Source organism: Lycorma delicatula, chromosome 1 (assembly GCF_047948215.1).
Source record: "Lycorma delicatula isolate Av1 chromosome 1, ASM4794821v1, whole genome shotgun sequence".
Taxonomy (NCBI): domain Eukaryota; kingdom Metazoa; phylum Arthropoda; class Insecta; order Hemiptera; family Fulgoridae; genus Lycorma; species Lycorma delicatula.
Genome location: NC_134455.1, coordinates 58566026 through 58587840, shown reverse-complemented (window position 1 = coordinate 58587840; position 21815 = coordinate 58566026). Strand labels below are relative to the sequence as shown.

The 21815-nt window shown below is 29.3% G+C and overlaps 1 protein-coding gene across 1 annotated transcript in view; it reads right to left on the bottom strand.

The window, feature by feature from the left end:
* LOC142317515 (protein gooseberry-like) overlaps positions 1-21815 on the bottom strand; it is a 163117-nt gene that overhangs the window by 6012 nt on the left and 135290 nt on the right. Inside the window, 5 exon segments of the mRNA XM_075354076.1 lie at positions 1157-1231; positions 4443-4608; positions 8737-8930; positions 10640-10808; positions 21367-21563. Coding sequence (XP_075210191.1) covers positions 1157-1231; positions 4443-4608; positions 8737-8930; positions 10640-10808; positions 21367-21563 — 801 coding nt within the window.

Sequence of the window (21815 nt, the reverse complement as noted above, 5' to 3'; positions counted from 1 at the left end):
GGTAGATGGGAAAAATTGTGCAGGCAGGCAACATTTGGAATATGTAAAACAAATTGTTAGGGATGTAGGGTGTAGGAAGTATACTTAAATGAAACGACTGGCAATGATAGATATTTCTTGGAGAACTGCATCAAACCATTCGAATGACTGAAGAAAAAAAACTTATTACACTAGTTGGAAAAGACAATTCAAGAAGTCAGTACATACATTCTTAAAAAACATGCTGAAAATGAGAATTTTAGTAATTTTAGGTTAAAAATATTTTATTTTATTTGGTTACTGTATTAATAAAAACTCAGGGCAAAAGAATCATTTTGTATACTTTCAAGCATGATGTTTGTCATTACTTCCTAAAAAAAATTTACTAAATAAACAAATAAAAATATTAGTTAAAACAAACAGACAATGGTTTAAATAAAGTGCCACATAAAACAAACCACAAACTAATATTTAACAATTTTTATGTAGATAAAATGGATAGTGTAATTTATTTTAATGTCATTTTGTTATTTCATGAAATTCCATCGGATTACAAAATTTAAAGGAATTGTTAAAGTATACTGTTTAACGGTTAAATATTATGTATTTGAAATAAATAAACATATAGTCATGTGAATTTTTATCTTGTCTGGGTCAGGTAATAATTCATATTATTAACTTCAACTGACATATTTTTGGTCAAACACCTTAAGAGATTTATAGCGTAACTGTTGTAGCATCTTGTTCTTTCTTTATTTTAGGGATGTTTGAAGAATGAAATATTTTAGAACGGAATAGAATCATATTTTATACACTAATAACATAATTATCTACAATGTGGATAAATCTGTCATAAAATATAATCCATCGCTGTAGGGATTAATTAAATAATCAATTTATCGATTTTATTACAAACTCAGAATTTAAGATTGATTAATAGAATGACAATTGTTCTCTATTTTGTATTTTTTATTGATAGTATACGATTGATCTTCAGTTTCTCAGAAAGACAAATCCAGTGGTATGAAATATTCAGGAATGTTTCTATCATACTAAATGCATTAACAAAAAAATGTTCACAACCTTTCCTATTTTAATATTCTTGATTTCAAAAAATGCTCTTATGGCTTATAGTATCCTCATTAAATACTCTATTGCAGAACTGTGTTTGACTTACCGATTACAGGGTTTGAAGAAGCAGAGGCTTCTGGTTCTGTGGTATCAATTGATATTTGTGATTTAGTTTCACTCCCTGGAACAGGTAGTGTCACATTTTTAAATAAGATTTGAGTTTTGAAGTAATATTTAATTCAATAAAAAATTGATATCTTTTTTAATAGAGATTACATCATTAAATATATTTATTTTATTGTCAGTTGGAAAAGGCATGTTGAACAGTAGGAGTTCTTTTTAAATTATATACACTTAAATTTTGTAGTTATTATTTCAATGAAAGATTGTTCTGGCAATTTCAGAATTATTTTCCCCCCCATAAATTCAAGATAAATATTAACTGGATTATTTTTAGTTAATTAATTACTAATTTTAACTTTTTTAAGTTGTGCATAATTCTTAAAAAATTTCACTAATTTGTGTATAATTTTTATATGTTTCACTTATAAAGATCAAAATTTGTTGTATTAAGATAACAATCACTGTATTTGCATTCGCTAACATTATTTTAAATGTATAAGTATTGTAATTATTAAATTAAAGCCATTATTAAAATTTAAGTAACATTTTGTAGGATTATTATACACACTTTTCATATATAGATAGATACACAAGTGATAAATTTTCATATTATTTATTAATCGATTTACTATTAAAAAATAACAGTATTATTTTTAATTTTTTTATTTGTAAAGTCTTAGGAATAAAATAAAATTTAAATATCAGTCAGTTTTAGTATTACTAATTGAAAATTATTCCGCTTTTTAAACCACTAATGTGTAATACCTTCTAAGCAAAAAGATCATGCTTTTTCATTAGAGTGTTTTATTAAAAACCCTTTCTAGTTTATAACACTCATAATCTTACTTTAAAAATGTATACATAAAATCTGTAAAGTTTTTTCATTCTGGTATTAATATTCACTTACAATTATTTGAACAAATATAAATATTTAATATCTCATCGATTAACAATTATTTCTGAATGGTGACCTGTAAGTATTTTCAGTAACTGTGAAAATTATTAGTAAGTTAACGCATTAACATGCTAAACACAAAAATCTTTTTTTAGTAAAATTAAATTCATGCACAAATTTTCATGCTTGTTAAATTTAAATAGCTGCCATATCAATGTAATAAAAATATTTCTACTAAATATTACTTAATAGGTTATATAAAACCTATTACGGTCACAGTCAACCCTTCCATGTGTTTGACTGCACAAACGTTGCAAAATCTTGCAAAAACAGTATTTTTAACTTGTGTTATTTAACGGCGTGTTGTGTAATTGTTTAATCTTATAAAGTATAATATTATTGTTACGGTCAGAATCAGCCAAATGCCAGGATAAAAAAAAAGAAGTGAAACACACATAGGATGAAGTCAGACTAGCCCGTGTATGTTTGTGTAGTACCAACGATGAAATGGTGACAATATTGACTTATTTGAAAAAACGCTATTCGATATAAAGTCTTACTTATTTTTAATAAAATTTAATATTCTTTTAAAAATACAAAAGAAATTCATCACAGTGGTCTATTACCAGCTGTTATTTGAATTTATACTGTTCTGTAATATCAGTGCATTTAAACGTGTAATTATTAGTAAATTTAATTTAGATAGAGTATAAAGGAAAACTTAAAATTATTGAAGTATTATCTAAGAATGCTAAACATACGTACACTGTAAAACGTTGTTAGCAGTAGTCAGTAACACCTAAGAAATGATAAATACTTCAGGTTTTATTTATTTTTAAAATATTGATTCTGAACCGAATTAATATAAAACTTTCTCTTATGTGGAGCAGATTTATTAGTGAAGTGTATTTTATAGACTTTTAAGAAGATTTTGTAACTAATTTAAAGTAATAGTATTTACTTTCTTTTATTTATTGGTTCCCTCCTTTATTACATATCTTTTATATAAATAAGTTAAATATTGTAAAACGAAAAATAACACAAAAGAAAAATTAATCAACCACGGTTTCGGCACATAATCCCTGTTGAAGTTAGCTCACCGGATCAGTTAAAAAAAAATCCTTTTGAGGTCTTCTCTTACAAGAATAATATAACCTGAAAAGCCTTTTTGCTTATTTCTTCAGCGTTAAGTTTATTTAGTATCAGATTTAATTCTTCATAGTCAGTTAAAAGCAGAAATAAATCGTGTCTAGTGTCCCGATTTTGCAGTCTGTCCCTTTGTTATTCCTTTAACAAAAAATCTCATTTTTACTGAAGTATATTTAATTTTTTTGAATTTATACTCACTCAGCCTTCAAAATTATTCAGTGATATGAATAATGATTTCTTAAATTTTAATTTCCTCCAGAAATAACAGAACAGCTTTAGAACATATTCAGTTCCATGAATTTAACTGGAATATATTTATAATTTTTATAATTAATTATATTATTATTAATTATTTATGTAATAATAAAATTTAGTTTCAATTTACATTTTTGCCAAAAAAAAACACAAGAGTTTTATCTGACAAGCTTAACCGTTACTCAAGTAACAGGCTAATAGTGATGTGGATAGCCAGTGTATGTCACAAATTTAGGAAGTTTTGTTAGATCTTTTGTAGACCACTAAAACATTCATAATATACAAGAATGTTAAAACAATTCCTACAGTTTGTTTAACGTTGTTCCAAACACACACTTTATTTTGCAATTTTGTGTTTATTATGATTAATTACATCTGATCAATGAAATTAGCTTTATTTTTGTTATTCTATGAGGTTAATTCAATTTGGAACAACATTTTAAACAACATTGACAAGACGACTGAGTGTGTCCGTAGACAACGTTGAACGTGTAAGAGAGTCTTTTGTGGGTAGTCCTAAGAAATCCATTAGAAGGTTAGCCAAAAATTATCAATTCCAGTGACGTCTGTGCGGATCGTTTTAAGAAAACGCTTATAATTGCGTCCATTTCGTTTACAGCTGTTACGAGTTCTAAATCCTAAAAATGTCAATGTTGTTTAAACTTGTCCTCTCAGTGCTGTCAATATTGTTTAATTCAGTTTGATTCAGCTGTTTATAAAGAAAACTTAAGTAGACTTATCATCTTAGTGTCGGCAACATTAACTTATTAGTGTATTACAAAAGGAACTAAGATTTTTATACTTTTAAAAATTACAGACTTATTTAAATTATTATTTTTTTAGTGGAAATAATATTCAGATAATAATTCTACTATTTCTAAGAGGTAAATAAAACAGATATATATAACCCACGAGTTTGTGTTAATGTTTTAGTTAATTCATAAATGATATGAAATTGATAAAACCATACCGGAGGGTGGTCCCATAAGGGCAAGGCTGGTCGGTGTTGGTGGTAATTGATGGGTGGACAGCATTCCTCCTGGGCTAATGGGATAGGCATTTGATGAATTCAACAATGTGGGAGATACACTGCCAAGATGATGATGAGATCCGCTACCACCTCCCATGCCGCTCATCTGCAATATCAATCAATGTTTTGATTAAAATAAATATATTTTTAAGTAAATAAAATTATAATTAAATACAGGTGTAATGAAATCATTAGTATATTAATTAATATACCGTGTGTTCAAAACGAATATCGGGGTTTTAAATTTATGTAATATTTATTAAGTTTTACTTACATTGATAAATTATACGTGAAATGAAAGAGCAACTCAGACAGTTTTTCCTATGAGTGTTCAATGTGAGCACCAATCGTCACACATCACACATCCGGCCGATAGAAGAGTTCATCCCGTAATTTAATCAGCTAGTCTGGAGTAATTGATCCTGTGTTTCAAGTAGGTTAGGTCATCTGGTAACGGTGGTGGCACATACACTTGATCACTTGATCACACTTGATTTATAAACTCCCAAAGAAAATAATTGCACGGGGTCATATCGGGCGAACGTGGAGGCCACAGAAAACAAATCTTGTCATCGGGTCCCTGGCGACCAATCCAGTGCTCGGGGATAATTTTAGTCAACCAATCACGAACAGCGTTACGCGAGAGAGAAGGTGCACCACCTTGTTGCCAAATAAAGTTCTGTGGTTCGTATTTCAGTTGAGGAAAGAGCCATAGTTACAGCATATCAAAATAGTTCATTCCACACTTGCTTCCGCGAAAAAAAAAACGGCCCGTAAACTTGCCGTGGGGATACGACACAAAAAACATTCAGTTTTAGTGAGTCTCTTTCACACTGCAATATTTCGTGAGGATTTTCTGATCCCCAGTTACGCACATTACGGGTGTTTATATGCGATTTGTCATAAAGATAGTCTTCATCGTCACGGTGTATCATTTCATTTGCGAAGCTATCACTCAAACAACAATTTGTAGGTTTTATAACTTGTAACAGCTGTAAACGAAATGGACGCAATTGTAAGCGTTTTCTTAAAATGCTCCGCACAGACGTCACTGGAATTGATAATTTGCGGCTAGCCTTCCTAACAGATTTCTTAGGACTACGCACAAAAGACTCTCTTACACGTTCAACATTGTCTTCGGACACACTCGGTCGTCCTGTACTCTTCCCTTTACAAATACAGCCGCTGATTTCAAACTGTTTATACCATCTACGAATGTAATTGTCACTCGGGGGATCACAATGGAACTTCAAACGGAATACGTTAAACGGCAATCAGAGATTCACACTTTGCAAACTGCAAAACACAGAATACTTTCTGTTTAAGGGAGGGGGGAGGTCGCAATCTTTTCTAATAGCGCTTTCATGCAGAAGGTACAAGAAACAGTTTTTGAGATTACAGTTAAAACTGTATGAGTGGCTCTTTCATTTCTCGTATAATTAATTAATGTACGTCAAACTTGAAAAGTATTACATAGCTTTAAAATCCCGATATTCTTTTTGAAACACACGGCAAAAAAAGAGAAGATTTATGTGGCGCTCTCAGCGTCAGGCTCATTGACCCGGCTACGTCAGATCAAGTCGTTGTATAAATTAACAAAGAGTATATTTAAGAACTGTTTACACAGACGATTTACAGATTGTATATTTTGAAAGTTAAATAATCATCATTGGTAATTACAATAAAATCTACTAAATAAATATAAATGCTATTATAAGCATTTATAAAAAAATAAGATCAATGGGCAATGTTACAAAAACTTTTCATTATGCATAAAACATCATTAGGTCCCATACTCTGTCGTTTCTTGAGGAATTCCCCTGCTAGGCTCTAGAAAGTTTGCTATTTCTTTATATATTTGATATTCTTATACGAGTAATAATTATCCATCTGATATACAGATAAATAAATATTTTATAAAAATAAATAACACGAGAAATTTCTGTAGGTTTGTGAAGAAGCCTAGAACGGGTGGTGACAAAAAGTGATAACATAGTAAATGACAAACAGGATAACTTAATAACTGAAAGTGAAAATAAAAACAGGGGGAAAAGTATTTTGATATGCGATCATCAGAAGTAAATTTCATTGACAGATAATTTTGAAGATGTGGAAGATGACTAGCCAGGTATACGATGGAAGGTGCGAAAACCCTTCTAGAGAAAGTAAATTTAACAATAAAAAACCTGAAAAGTATAAGGGCCGATCAGATACCCGGTCACATCATCGACTATTGACATTTTATAATTAATCTAAGCAGTATTTCAATTCTTTTCCTTAAGTAATGTTTTATCAATTAGCTTTACAGCCTTGCTTTACAAACGTGCTTGCAAGTAAGTGCTCGTGACCGAGCGCTAAAGTAAAGAAAGATAGAAAGAATTTTTCCAGGCAGGAAAACCAGACGACAACGGGAAATGTGATAATGACAATTCGATACACAATTGTGGGATCCCAGCTGGAGTTCCACCTCTACACTCTTAGTTCCGGTCAGTGCTGCAGGTATTTAAATATTCGTTACAAACAGTTTTCAATATGTGCTGTATATCTAAAAAACGGATCACTTTTTTTGTTAGAAAATCTAGAACTACTTAAAGGATTTTTTTAAATCGTTGAACTTAATTGCACACAAACTAAGATGGTAATATTTCAGTGGAAAACATCCGCTCTGTATACCCCCTGTTTCTCTTTTACAAATGCACGATCTATACATGACCTTGACTTATTATCTATCCTTGTATGCAATAAAAAATGGTTGGTTTGTACTTATTAAAGCTAGACTTGAATTTAGAATTGAATGTTGCGCAGGCACTTATAAATCTCGCTTAGTATAGAAATAGCACAACAAAGAATAATTAGAATTATGGATTTCAAAAGCAGTTTCAATCTGTCTCTTTTCAAAAACTGATTATTTTGTTCATAAGAATCTATACATATACAAAGTATTAAGAGTATTTTTCAATAGTTGTAAAGAACAGTAAATAAATAGTGTGCACAATACAAGAAGCATGGATTCAGAAAATACACAAATCCCGGCTGTATTTAAAGAACGGTCTCGAAAATCATTTGTCTGTTTAGAACCTAAAGTTTATAACATGTTAGACAATAGTATAAAGCGTATAACTTGAAAATATCTTCATTAAAGAGGCGAAGAAACGGGTTGCAAATATTCACAACACTAGTGTTTTGTATACTAAATTAGAATGAATAAAATTTAAACAGAACGAATAAAATTAAAATAGAGTGTTCGAAATGTACAATATGATCGAAGTTTTGTACTATTGTTGTGAATCGAACCGCACACCGCATTACGTAATGCGCGAACCGCATTACATATGTAATGATTAGTAATATGAACTAGACGCAATGTGACAAAATTTGATTAATTATATTTAGTTTAGGCTATATTTTAAGACTCATTTATGTATTATTACCTTGGCACAGGAGCTTTTATGTTGCTTCAGGTATTCCAGAGAATGGAACTTTGTATATTTATTTGTAAACTTATTATTGGAATAAATTTGAATTTGAATACTCATTATTGTGTTACTTTTTCCGTAATTTCTCAAAAATAATATTTTCTCAATCGGATGGTTTATCCGTAAAACTTTTACAGCTGTCACAAACAAATCGGATATAATATTTAACGTTCGCGACGGCTGCCAAAATACATAGATTATTTTATTTGCCGTAGTTATTTACACGCGTACTTAGAAAAATCCGGAAATTTTCTTTTTAATTTTTTTGGTTTAAATTTGATGACATATACATGAAACAGGCATAATTTCAGAGAAATAAAACCCCTAATCATATGATTTTTTACTTTTTTTGCGTGTACCCTGTCGGGTGTACGATGCACCTTTGTTATGATATATAACTCCTGGGCGTCGTGTACCCACACGCGTACACAAACTGTCTTATTCCTCTGAGTCTGCCGATAGGAACGCAGACACCTGAATATAATATTACCTGAATAATAATAATATATATAAAATAGTTATTTGAAAACTTGTATTATACAGTTGTATCCGTGACACTTCTAATACACCGTTGTATGATTTTAAATACCAACAATATAGCCAGACTAAAAATAAATGTAATATGAAACCCGTGAAAACGAGCAACCCGTTGGGCGCACAACGCACTTTACTAATGGGCAGAATGCGCCTCTACGGGTACAGGATGTATTTAAAAAATATCTCCTTCTTGCTTTCCATTTATAAAGTCTTTGTATTACCTGGGAAGTGGTGAGCAGTGTTGTTGAAGGCGGATAAGAGCCAGCACCCAAAGAATTAGTTAGGCCGTGATATCCGGCGGCAGTAGCAGTTCCTGGGCTACCGTGTCCTCTAGGCTCAGCCTCTGTAACGATGCTGGGAGTCGACATAGCTTGTTGATGATGGGGAGAATACAGCGCACTCGTATGATCTGAAACTACAAGAAAAACATTCTTTTCAAATTGCGAGAGTTTAAGCGGCAAAAAACTATGAAATTTAAGACAATGTAAGCGTGATATAGTAAGTGTAATTAAATACTAAAAATGTTTAATTTATGATAAGTTTTTTAATACTATTTTATTTTTTTCTTCGGTTTTAAATATTAGTAAAAAGAACCGATCAATATTGAATTCCGTTTATGTGAAAAACGAGTGACTTTTTACATCCTGCATTACATTGTACTAATACATTACGTTACGTTATTTTTGAATATAGAGACACTGTTCGAATTTTTTATTTTTGGGACGTGGGCTATTACGAGTTCCATATCCATAGAAATATTATCCTTTAAACAAATTATCAGCAATTTCTAAGTTCGAAAGACTTTTTGTTCGTAAGGATAATCTGAACACTATGCGTGTTATTTGAGTATTCTCTTTTAAACTTAGTTACACGCTACAATTCTGGCAAATATTTATAAATTTAAAATAAATTATTAGAACTAGAACTATAAAAAATTCAAAATTTTAAACACATAATCATCGACACATTTTATAAAAGCCATTCTGCTTTACTGCAGACAAAAGACATAGTTTTAGCGGTTACTAACCATTTAAATTATAAAGTACGAGTAATTTAAAAGAATATATTATCATCGTCAAAATCGTTAAATTCATTTTTATTATCGTACGAGCTTAGTTTTATTTCATAGTCTTTGGTAAAACCTTAAATAATAATCCTCAAGATAACAAATTACGGTGACACTTTGTAACTGAATTTTCCGCATTTACAAAAGGTACCTCTGATTTATTATCTTTTAAAGCTTTGAAAAGGTTTTCTAACAACATATTTCCAGATATTAAAAAGTGAGACGTATTAAACTTATTTTGTAAAACTGAAAAACCTTATTTCGTTAAAACTTCATTTCGTAATCTACAAATTTAAAAAAAATATTACATTTTTTGTTTCGATATTCAGAAACAATAAAATATTACGGTTCTTTTCTTTTTTTTAATTAAAAAATGTAGTATTACGAATATATTATATATATTTTTTTATTAATATAACAAATGTTTAACTAAGTATGGGGTCTTTAGGATAGTTTTTAAGATTGTACTGAAGATTATGATGAATAAAAATTTTCTTTACAATGAGAATATATATATATAATGATACATACAAAGCGAGAGGTACAAGGAGTATTCAAAATAACTTTCTCTGAGAGACATGAAATTCAATTTACAGCCATAGCCAGTCTCTCTTGAGTGAAGTTGTCATTTGTAGCGCTGAACGTCTCCAAATTTTCGGTGCGCTTAGTACGTCGATAGGCAATAATATATTATATTCGGCGAAAAAGACAATTGGAAATTACTTTGCTTTTCACTTTCCATTATAATGTCACGGGATGATTGTTAAAATTATATCACCTAAATATTTTTATATTCGATGTTGGAACGATAAAAAAATTAAACTAAAACATATACGGAAAACATCAACTAGCACAGTTTTAGTTGGAGGCCCGCTAATGGACTGGACGTTAGTAATCGATCTAATATATATGTGACGGTTACTGGAATGGACGAGCAAGAAAAGAAGTATGATTCTTTACCATAAGAATGATTTATTTATTATATGTCATTAATGATTACGGTTGCGTCAGGAATAAGTAATATAAAGAAAATTTTTTTATTGAAAAATACGAATCACCTTGAGGTGTTGGACCAAAACTCGGTTCAGGCAGTGGCTGCGGCAACATGTATGTGGTTGTGCCCGAGCTCGCCGGATAGCTCATAGAAAGACCCATTGATCCGTAGCTAGAACTCGAGTTACTCGCTAACTGTTTTCTCAACCTGGCTCGTCGGTTGCTAAACCAGACCTGAAAAGGAATCAAACGTACAAATAATAAGTAGGTAATTAACGGTAGATTAATTCAAAAATAAATAAAAATAAAAACAACAATAAATAACAATTTCATCAGAATGAAAAAAGTAGTTCTTTATTTTGATCGGTTCGTAATAACACATAGCATATACATAGTATAACGTGAGGAACGGGTATATATTCTATTCCAAGGATAAAAAACCGCAGCATTTACCTGAATGGATCAAGAGAAACCGTGGTAAAACTTTGATTAGAGCAGCGTAACAAAGTTATACAGTTAATCGTAAAATAAAAAGTAGAAGTGATTAGAGTTCATATTTATTATTTAAAGTATAAATAAACGAAATAATGGGGAGATAACCAAAAGAAAATACAAATTATAAAAATAGTTCCAAAATAATTCACGATTCAGAATGGGTTAATGGAAATTATGAGAGATATATTTACGTATTCCTAAAATGGAATGCGGAAAATTAAGGAATTTTCAAAATTTACTTAATAATATTTTAATTTGATCGAAAGTAATCTTATTTCCGTAATAGAAAATCTATTAATTTTTTTTTTAATAAAGTGGTGGGAAAATATTTTAAATGGTTCGATAATATATTATGAATGACAACAAAAGCATAAATACCTTTCTCGTAAGCCAAAGTACTGCGTCGTAACGTGAAATCAGTTCTGTTGTATGGATTGATGAGGTGGATATTGCTATATTTTAAGAATAGATGATTACTCTTCTTAGCAAAGATAGCACATTCATAAATACCACAAAAATATATTAACATTTTTAATTTTCTGAGTAACGGTAAACACGATTCGTACATTCGGACACTAAACAACGGCCTGGCAGCCAATTTTTGTATCTTGAAAATTCCTTCTGACTTTTTGTGGAGCTGTAAAAGTTATTTATACTTCACCGGAATAAACGCAAGCGAATAAATATTTAATAACGATGCCAAGCTTAAGAATTTTAATACGGTTTGATTTTATCGCAAATGAGATCGATTTGGTCATCCCAAGAGAATTTGTCATCTGATAAAACAACCTGAAATTTCGCTTTGTGGGCAGCTAGAATACTTCGTTATCATTAATGAGGATTTTATCTATGCGATTAGCAACGTGGTATTTCTAGCCGACAAGCCCAGAACCACGGTTTTATCCATTTTTAAATTTATATAGTTATAATCCATCCTATATGATACTTTTTTGATTCTAACGTAGAATTTTTAAGTCTTTTTAAAAAATTATCTTCAAATATAGTGATAGTTGTCATCTGGGAAGAGGGTAAAAGATTTCAACGCATACAGTTATTAAAAGATGAGAAAAACAGGGGGTGGAGGAGACTTGTATAATAGTGATCACAAATCAATGACAACGTATAAAAGTGTAATACAATAAGAATAATACAATAAGAATAATATAATAAGAATGATAATCGTGTTGCTCATAATTTCATTAATCTTGACATGATAATCATAAATATGTAACAATAACAAGAATAATCATAATGCTCATAATATACTTATGATAATATACGAAGATATATATTCTTGTAAAGATTATAAAACTTGTACCTATAATCTTATAGCGATTTCTTTAAGTATGTTGTTCGTGACGCAAGAGATGTGTCCAGTGGTCCGAATAACCATGGTAACATTGGATAGAAAGTGTAAATAATGATGACTTATTGCACATTTAGTGGCTAATCGCATCTAATATAATACCTGTTTGCTGTATGTGTGTGTGTTCATGTTGTTTGTGCTGTCTGTGTATGTGCCTGTGTGTAGTATGTATGTACATGTAATGTAGTATAATAATTGGTCTGTAGAGTAAAGGGTTAGAAGAGCATATGAGCAAGATATAAATATACAGAATATTACATTATAATAACAATATATAACATTTACGACCGTAATATAAATCAAAATTGAAAACATATTAATAAAATACAGTAAAATAAATTAAAATAATAAAGTATAATATCAATCAATAAAATTATTATTTTAACAATATTCTCAATTAGTAACATGTGATGTATTTTTTTATTTTAAATAAATACTATTTAATTAATTATCAGACGCTAACAGCAAACACAATTTATGCACAGATCTTCAGAGCTGACCAGTAGCAGTCTTTAAATCGACAACTCGAACTAATTGGTCAGGATCTGAATAAACTTTAGTGATAATTCCGAATTTCCATTGCGTTGGTGAACAGTTCTCCTTAGAGATTAATACTAAGTCTCCAATAGACAGATTACGCGAACGGAAACGCCATTTATTTCTCTGCTGGAGATAATGAAGATAGTCTTAGACTATCGTTTCAGATAGATAGGACGAATTTCTGGAGTAAATGCTAACGACCTAGGCAGTTAATTTTAATTTCTTTGTAATCGGGTTTAGGCAAAGACGTAAGTGGGCAATCGATAAGAAAAATGACGAATCATAAGTGGACTTCCGTTGTCAATTACACATGCAGATAATGGATGAGAAGATACTACTCTAAAAGGTGGTAACTAACCTAGTTGTTTCGTTTGAGATTTTGCGTTAAAAAAAAAATAATTCAAACATTTATTAATGATCGATGAAATGCTTGTTTTGGCATTTAAGATCCAGTACTTCTGGCGTAATGAATGATGTGTCGATTGTATACCAGAATGTAAAATACGTAAATGCTCAGCAGTAGTAGTTAATTTAGTTATATTTACCTTTGAGTGTAGGATAATAGAATGTTTAGCTTGATAATATAATAAAAAGTGTCGTAATCTACCTCCCACTCGTAATAGTCCTAAGTCATCCAGAAATGGGTCAAGTGAAATGATTTTATTTTGGTTAAAAATAATTTGATTGTTCTTAAGTTTATTTATTTCATTACTAAAATGTACATGTTGAGAATGTTTAATTCCCTTGTAGTTAAATGACCAGTGATTTGTTCGGACCGATTTAATTTAAGATTGTGCATAAAGCGGAAACATAAGCTAAATGTATGAGTTAACATATACGTATAAAGATGAAACGGTATGTAGTAAAGATGTTGATATATTGTTACGTTTTTCTGTAATGATCCTTTCTATAATTATTAAAGTTAATATGAGTATTTGGCCAATCGGATGAAAATTTTAAGAGCCAAGGAGGATCATGTCACTGAAGCGACACATCAATAAACTTACTTGGATTACAACCTCTAGACAATACGTCAGCTGGATTTTCCAAAGCCTTAATGTAGTGCCATTTAGCATTTGACGTATCTCTTTGAATTTCAGTAATTCTATTACTTATAAATAAATACCTTCCAAGCAGACGGATGTCCATGAATCCAGGTCAAAGCTATTGCTGAATCTGAATACAAATGTATTTTATCAATATGTATATTCAGAGCTTTTATTAACTTCACTAATAAACGTGAGAGTAGTAAACAACTAGATAATTGAACCTTGGCTGTGTTATTTGCTTTCAAGAAGCAAGACTTGATTTGGAACAAAGTAAATTATATGAAATTGTTTGATTTGAAAATGAAGTTCGAATGTAGATACAACAGCCGTAACTCTTTATGGAGGGGTCTGAAAATCCGTGTATTTGGGTTGAGTTAACTTCAGCGCCATTGTTGAGTTTGACTTATCTTAATTCAATTAAGTGCAACTGATTGTATAACATACCATTGTGATAACATAATTGTGGGTAATCTCTCATCCCAATTAATATTAAGTTGCCGTAAAAATTGCATAAAACATTTATGATAAACAAAAATAGGACCAATGAGACCTAATGGATCAAATATTCCTGCAATAATTCTTTTAGTATAGATTGTAGTATCAATAGATTGAGCAATTTTAAATGATAATATGTCTGTAGAATTGTTTAATAAAATGCCTAATGTTCGCAAATTATGTTCCTGGATTAAAGGAATAGAAGAATTATGCTCAGGAGTAGCGATATTAAGATTGTTAGAGAACCACTGATGAAATGGAAAACCATTACGTTGGAGTAAATTAGAATCATCAACCTTTAGTTGGATAGCTTCATCTAGATAGTCAGAGCCTGAAATAAAATCAACATAAAAATTATTTCTAATATCATTGCATGCTAATGGAAAATCTCTTTGGTTTTCATTTGATATTTGAATTAGGCGTCTAGTGGCTAAGTATAGAGCAAAATGCTGCATACAAGTTCAAAACATTTTAATTCATGATCTGGAGATTCGCGCCAAAGTATGCGTTGTAAATTAGAGCCATTAGGTTTAACTAGTATTTGCCAATATATTTTTCCTATGTCTAATGTAATAACATAGTTATGAATTCTAAATCTAAGTATTATTGTGAATAGATCCTGTTGGACAACAGGCCCAAGTAATAGTGTATCATTAAGAGATAAACCATTAAAGGTTTTACCTGAGCCATCGAAGGCAATTCGCATTTTAGTAGTTAGACTTGCGGGCTTAAATATTTGGTAGTGAGGTAGTATATATCTGATTCATTAGTTAATAAATCGTCAGAATTAAGTAATGACATATGACCTAAAAGTATTCTTGCATAAAGGTGGAATATTCTCTTTTAAGATTAGAATTGTTGCATAATCTTCGTTCCAGATATAAAAACCTATTTTCATAGTTAATGAAATAATCACCTAGCCGCAATTTATCGGATTTACGTGGCTCTTTCCGTTCTACATCTTAAATTGTACGTTGAGAAACCTATAATTTTATTCTCGTCAAAAAATGAAATTTCAACTATTACGATCTTCACCTTAACAAATTGTAAGCAGCTTTTCTGACTAGAATTACTACTTTTTTCATCAGCAAGAAAAAGTGGAACTAAGTCGAATGCTTAACTGAGATCGCAAAAAAAATGAAAAGAAATGTTTATCTACCAAATTTAAAATGTTTTCTAAAAATTGGGAAATTAATATATCGGTGGATAATTTTTCCAAAACCATGCTGAAAGTTTACCGATACATTATGCTTTTTAAAAAATGATAAGTCTATTTTTAATAATTTTTTCAAACGATTAAAAAAATACAAGCTACAAGCATTAATGAAATCGGTCGATAATTTTGTAAATTCTGTGTCGAGCGTTTCTTAAGGAAAGCAATAACAACGAAATTCTTGAGACAGGTTGAAAATATTCTGTTGAAAGATTCTTTAATTAAATTTGCTAGAATCAATAAATAACACTTACGAATTTTTTAAAGTACTGGCAGAATTTATTTCATCAATACCCACTGAATGTTTACCTCTATACTTAAAATATAACTTTTAACTTCTTGGTATCAAGACGAAACAAAAATACTGATTCGTCAATAAAAGCGCTAAAGATGAAAACCAAATTAACATTTGTTTAATGCTAAAACGTTTAAGGAAGAAACAGAATATATTGTTATATCGAGAATAAAAGGATAAAGAAGATCGAAGACCAGTTTCATTATTGGGTTAAAGCACAATTAAGATTTAATTTCAAAACACTATTTTCGTTGTCGTTATAATTAATCCCCCCCCCCCTACTTAGCACTATTTGGCTTCACAGTTTACGGCAACAGAAGTATTCGAGGAAGCAAAAGGCTAAATGTAACTTTATAATACTATATAAATATAAAAATTAACAAATATTTTAAGTATTTTTATCGATTATAAAATATATATTTAGAATAATTAATGAATACTTATATATAACTAAATATGAACATAAATATATAATGTAAGCATGACAATCGATGATAATAATATAAATATTACGTTAAATTATTAGGAAAATATACAGGCCTTGTGATATTTAACGATTCTAACACCATCTTATCAGTCATAAACTTGTTTTTCTAGTAAAAGAAATGTTTTGCATTCACTCTTTACCATAAAATTACTTAATAAAATTCAGTTATCAGTAAAACGTTTATTTTAATGTTTACTTTTCTATATTTTAAACTGTATATTTCATAACTTTACAAGAACGTGTTCTTTAAAGTCCGACCGTGTGCATTTTACTGCTTTAGAAGTAAGCGAATGGCTCTTTATATTGCAGCAGGATTTAAAAAAAAAAATTATAAAAATGCGAGCCGTTGGAGGTATATATAGCAATTCGTATTAAATAACATCGAAAATATCAATAAATCAGGGTTATGTTTTCAACTGTAAAATTAATAGCTGTGTAAAAAAACATAAATAATAAATTTAAAACTAATATAAAAAAAAATAATAAAAACACAAAGATTTAGTTTTATATATATAGCACAACATATATTGAAGTAAATGAGAGAATAAATTAAATTTTTTTCTAATAAGTATACACACTGAAGGTTAAATTTTATTTCCTAAATTTTAAGGCAGTGGTACAAGAATCGAGATACTCGAGAAATACATTTTTTATATATCTCGAATGTGAAACTCTAAATTTTTAGTTATAAAATTTGAAAATAAACTTATGCATTCTTTTTTAGCTATCATTTGTTTACTTTGTTTAAATATCTACGCTATGGCAATAAAAAAAATTACGATAAAAAGTGTTAAAAAAGGTTTTATTTTAACATAGCTTATTATGTATATTTAACTAAAATCGAATATTTCAAAGATAGAAAAAACAAATTAAATGCTGTTCATAAAAATATATGGTGTAGTTCGTTGCCAATATGTTAATGAAATTTAACACTGAATTTGGATATCCTAAAAAATAAAAAATTACGGAAAAAGACGAAAGAAAGGATTAGCCAAGGACCAAAATAAGTATTGACTCTTAACAAGTCAAGAGTCAAAATTTGTGAAATTAATACTCAACTTAGTGAAAAATAATTTTTATCTGTGAAAAGAGAAGAAAACCATGTGTTTTATAGATATTGTTATTCTAATACAATTTAGGTTCTTATTTTATACATTATCTGAATATCAGAAAAGGACGGTAATAGAAAATCACAGTTGAACTACCTAAACATCAACGCATATAGTTATCGATAGATAATAAGAAATAAAAGAAAAATAAAGAAATTCCCTGTATTTCAATAAATTATCTGTTCTATGTCTTTTTTTCAGCGATAACACCTGCAATAAACTAATTAAAGGCGTTTCAGTTACTGTTTCCATTTATAAATGTATACGTACACACGGTAATATAACTTCCTTTTTTACCTTGATAAAAAACACTGTAGTACGCTAAACCTGTTCCAAATTCGAAATATTAATAAAAATAAGCTAATTATTTTACTGAAAGGTAAAATAATAATTATTTAAATTACAAGTCTTACGAAAATGTCATAATCTATTAGTTAACCGACTGATTCATGTAGCACAAGACTCCTGATAACCTGTCTATTCATGATTCTTATGCAGCGGCGTACTGTATTCGCCGCTGCAATAATAGTAACTGAAGATTGTTAAATTTCTGGATCGTTATTCTGTGTTGTCAATTAAAATCCAACGACAGAAAGACGGCCGAGAGATGGTATCGAGGAACGTTAAGTACGTTGTTTCAACCAGACTATTCTTCTGGGCCACTCATTAAAATTAAATTTGTTAATTTTTATTGCAGTTTTTGATTTGACAAAGTAAAATTTGTTCACACAAAAATATGTAACCTTACTTCATAATTTTTTAAATCCTTATTGGCCCATTTATTTCAGTCGCAGTACTTCAGCTGTATTTACGATATAATCATGTAAATATTAAATAAAAAAGTGTTCGCCAAAAACCGCTACATTTATAAAAATAATGTAACAAAATTCATATCAATTTTAATGATTTTTGTTAACATTACATAGAACATATATAGCTTACAAAGAAACGGAAAAGAATCTCAGGGGACATGTTGTACAGATGAAAATAAAGAAAAACTTCATATAAACATGGATGAGAATATTCTTCATTTACGCGTTTATAGTTTCAAAAAATTTTGCCATAATTCCTTCTCAAAAGTCGTTATGAAATTCTTGGAATTTAAATTAAGCGGTGAATTATATTTTTTCACGTGGTTTTAAACAAGACAAATTTTATAAAATAGGTACAGAACTAACAAAAATTTTTGAGAAAAATGTTACCGCAAAACACACCTTTTTACGTCTCTCGTTCAATAACTTTGTTAATAAACTTTTGTAACAAAATTTGTAGAGAATTTAATTCTGAGAAAATCTATTCAAGTAACGTTAACTAACATGAAGAAGACTAAGAAATTTGACTTTTTTTAAGAAACACAGCAGAAAAATACTGGATTTTAATTTTAAACCGAATCAAGAATTATTTCGTTATTGGAAAATAACAAAGAAACATCATCAGATCTGCTTTTGGAAGTATTATTATAAAAAAAGGAAAAATAATTAAAAGGTATAATGAAGAAAAGTAATGTTAAAAAGAGACATTTAACGTAACGCAAACATAAAGTAATTTTTTCTTTTGAAACGTTAATACGTTTAGAAAACGTTAATAAATGAATAAAGTTTAGAAAAATAATATTTTTTTTACTCTATATTACATAAATAGGATAAACTTGGTTATACAAATTGCAAGCTACATAATTTCGCCAAAAATTCACGACTCCTTAATTGTGGGTTTCTGGGTTATGGTTAAATGAAATACTTTTCGTTAAGTTAGAAATTCCTTAAAAATATTTGTAAGTAGTTATACCTTCAAAAGATGTCATATAAGTCAGATTTTCGTAAAGCCAGATTATCAATTTTATAAGATAAGGAACTGCTATACGCATATGTATACAAAAAAAAATCTATAAAGAAGTCATGTACGTTTATAAAAACAAAACGAATTCAAAACATAAAGACATTAAATTTTCCCTTTTTAGACACAAATGATTCTCTTAATTTATTCAGGTTATTTTGGACACTATCACTTAAAACATCGATTTTTAATAAAACAGTCTCATTAAAAATTAGCATCACCTTCCTTAAAATCATCTTTCAACTAGTCTTAACGTATTAATCCAACAGCGCAGATAAAACGAAATAAAAATATAATATAAGGTAAAAAAGGCCTTTAAATAAGAACACAATTTATTGAAATATTTTCTAAATCGGTATAAGAATTTTAACAAAAAAGCATTATCTTTACCCAAAAAAAAAAAATTCAAAAAGTTGTACGTAAACATATTTCCCCGTTTAAAAATACCATATTTTAATAATATAAGCATAGGGATACAGAAATATAGACGTACAACCATCGTCCTATTTTTTTCATCTTGATTTTTTATACAATTAAATAGAATTAGTCGGGCTGAAAGTAGTACGCACAGAAAAGTTTTACAACACGAAATACTTAATGGAGATTTACAGCTGAAAAAACGCAAACAGAAATTCTATAAAACCTCATAAAATATAGTACAAAGGAAATTTATTTTAAACTGGAAAACCGTAAAAAAGTCAAACTGATGGTATGAAACTCCACATAAGAAACGGTTTGGGCTAAGTGACTAAACAACCCCAATATGTTGGTATTAAAAGTAAACATAATTTATATACAGTAAACTATTACGGGACACGTATCTGTTACCTTTACTACAAGGAGATTTTAATGCGTCAAATTTAAAAAAAATAATTTTATATTCTTATCCTAAAATGAACCAATCATTCACTCAGACTACTCAGTACGATGTTAGGTTTATTTTCAGCCTAAAAAAAAAAAACATAGGTGGGGAAAAATATCTTGATGCTTGCTAATAACATGAAATTATTTAATAAAAAATTCCGATTACATTAGTTGAAAGCAGGCACTAACATTTAAAAAAAAAATGATTGTAATAGCCAGAGATAGGCAATAAATAATGTGTAACATGTATTTTTACATAATACAATCCGAAAAAAATTCAAGTTATGTAGTTTGTAAGTTCCAAGTACTCCGCTCACTTTAAGTTTTGAAAATGTTAGATTTCATTGCAAGTTATCGAACTTATTGTATAAGGACGTAACATCGGATTAATTTTATGCGTGTATTTACATGTTGATAAAGATAACAATCATATTAAATTGTCATTACATTTTATAAAAGTGTTATCTGATGAAACCTAGACGTTTACATAACACCTATTTGTACAAAGTTTTAGTTTTAATAAATAATCAGAACTCATTGACTGGAATTAAAACACGGTTCGCTTAACTGTGAAAGGATTTGGAAAAAAATAAACAAAATATTTCAAGCCAACATTTTAAATAATAAATAATTAAAATCATCGAAGTGAATTTATGTAACTCTTTAGTTCTAAGTAATGTTTAAAGCGGATACATGTAACGCTCAACTTAGCGGTTTACTAAATACTCGATAATTAACTTTTCAATTAAGCGTACATTTTTTTATTGGCTTTAAACTTATTGAGCCAAAACTCTCTCCAAAAAAATATTATACCTTTCTATAAAAATCAAGTACAAATAATAGACTAATTAAATCTAAAATTATCAAAATTTAAATCGAGTGCAGCAGTAGCTAACTCAGAAACTGTATAACTTGATTATGTTTTCGGATTGAATAGTTAATTAATTAATTATTAATTATTAATTATTCTTATTTAATCTAAAATAGTTTGCTTTTGAAAAGTTTACTTTCGGAAGACTGAAAAAAAATGTAACCTAAACACATACTTGTATACGAGCCTCCGTTAATTTTGTCCTTTGCGCTAATTCCTCTCTAGTGTAAATATCTGGATATTGAGTGCGTTCAAATGCTCTTTCTAATTCATCTAACTGCTGTGCAGTGAACGTTGTTCTGCTTCTCCTTTGCTTCCTTTTCAAAGGGATACCCGGTTCTGACTCACAATCTGAACCTTCGCTTGTCTTTCCTAAAAGAATAAACAATGAAATATATTATTATTTTGTACCAAAAAACATTAATTTATGTCTATGTAATTACGACAAAAATGGGCAATCAGCAAAATTGAATACGTGATTTTATGTTTTTAATAAAACACGTTTCTGGCAATAAAAATGCGATTTCCATTAATTATTTTAAGAGTTTAATTTGGCAATTATATTTCTGATCGTTTATTTGTTCCTTCACTGTTCATAAACAGCCGAAACGATTTTAATAAACT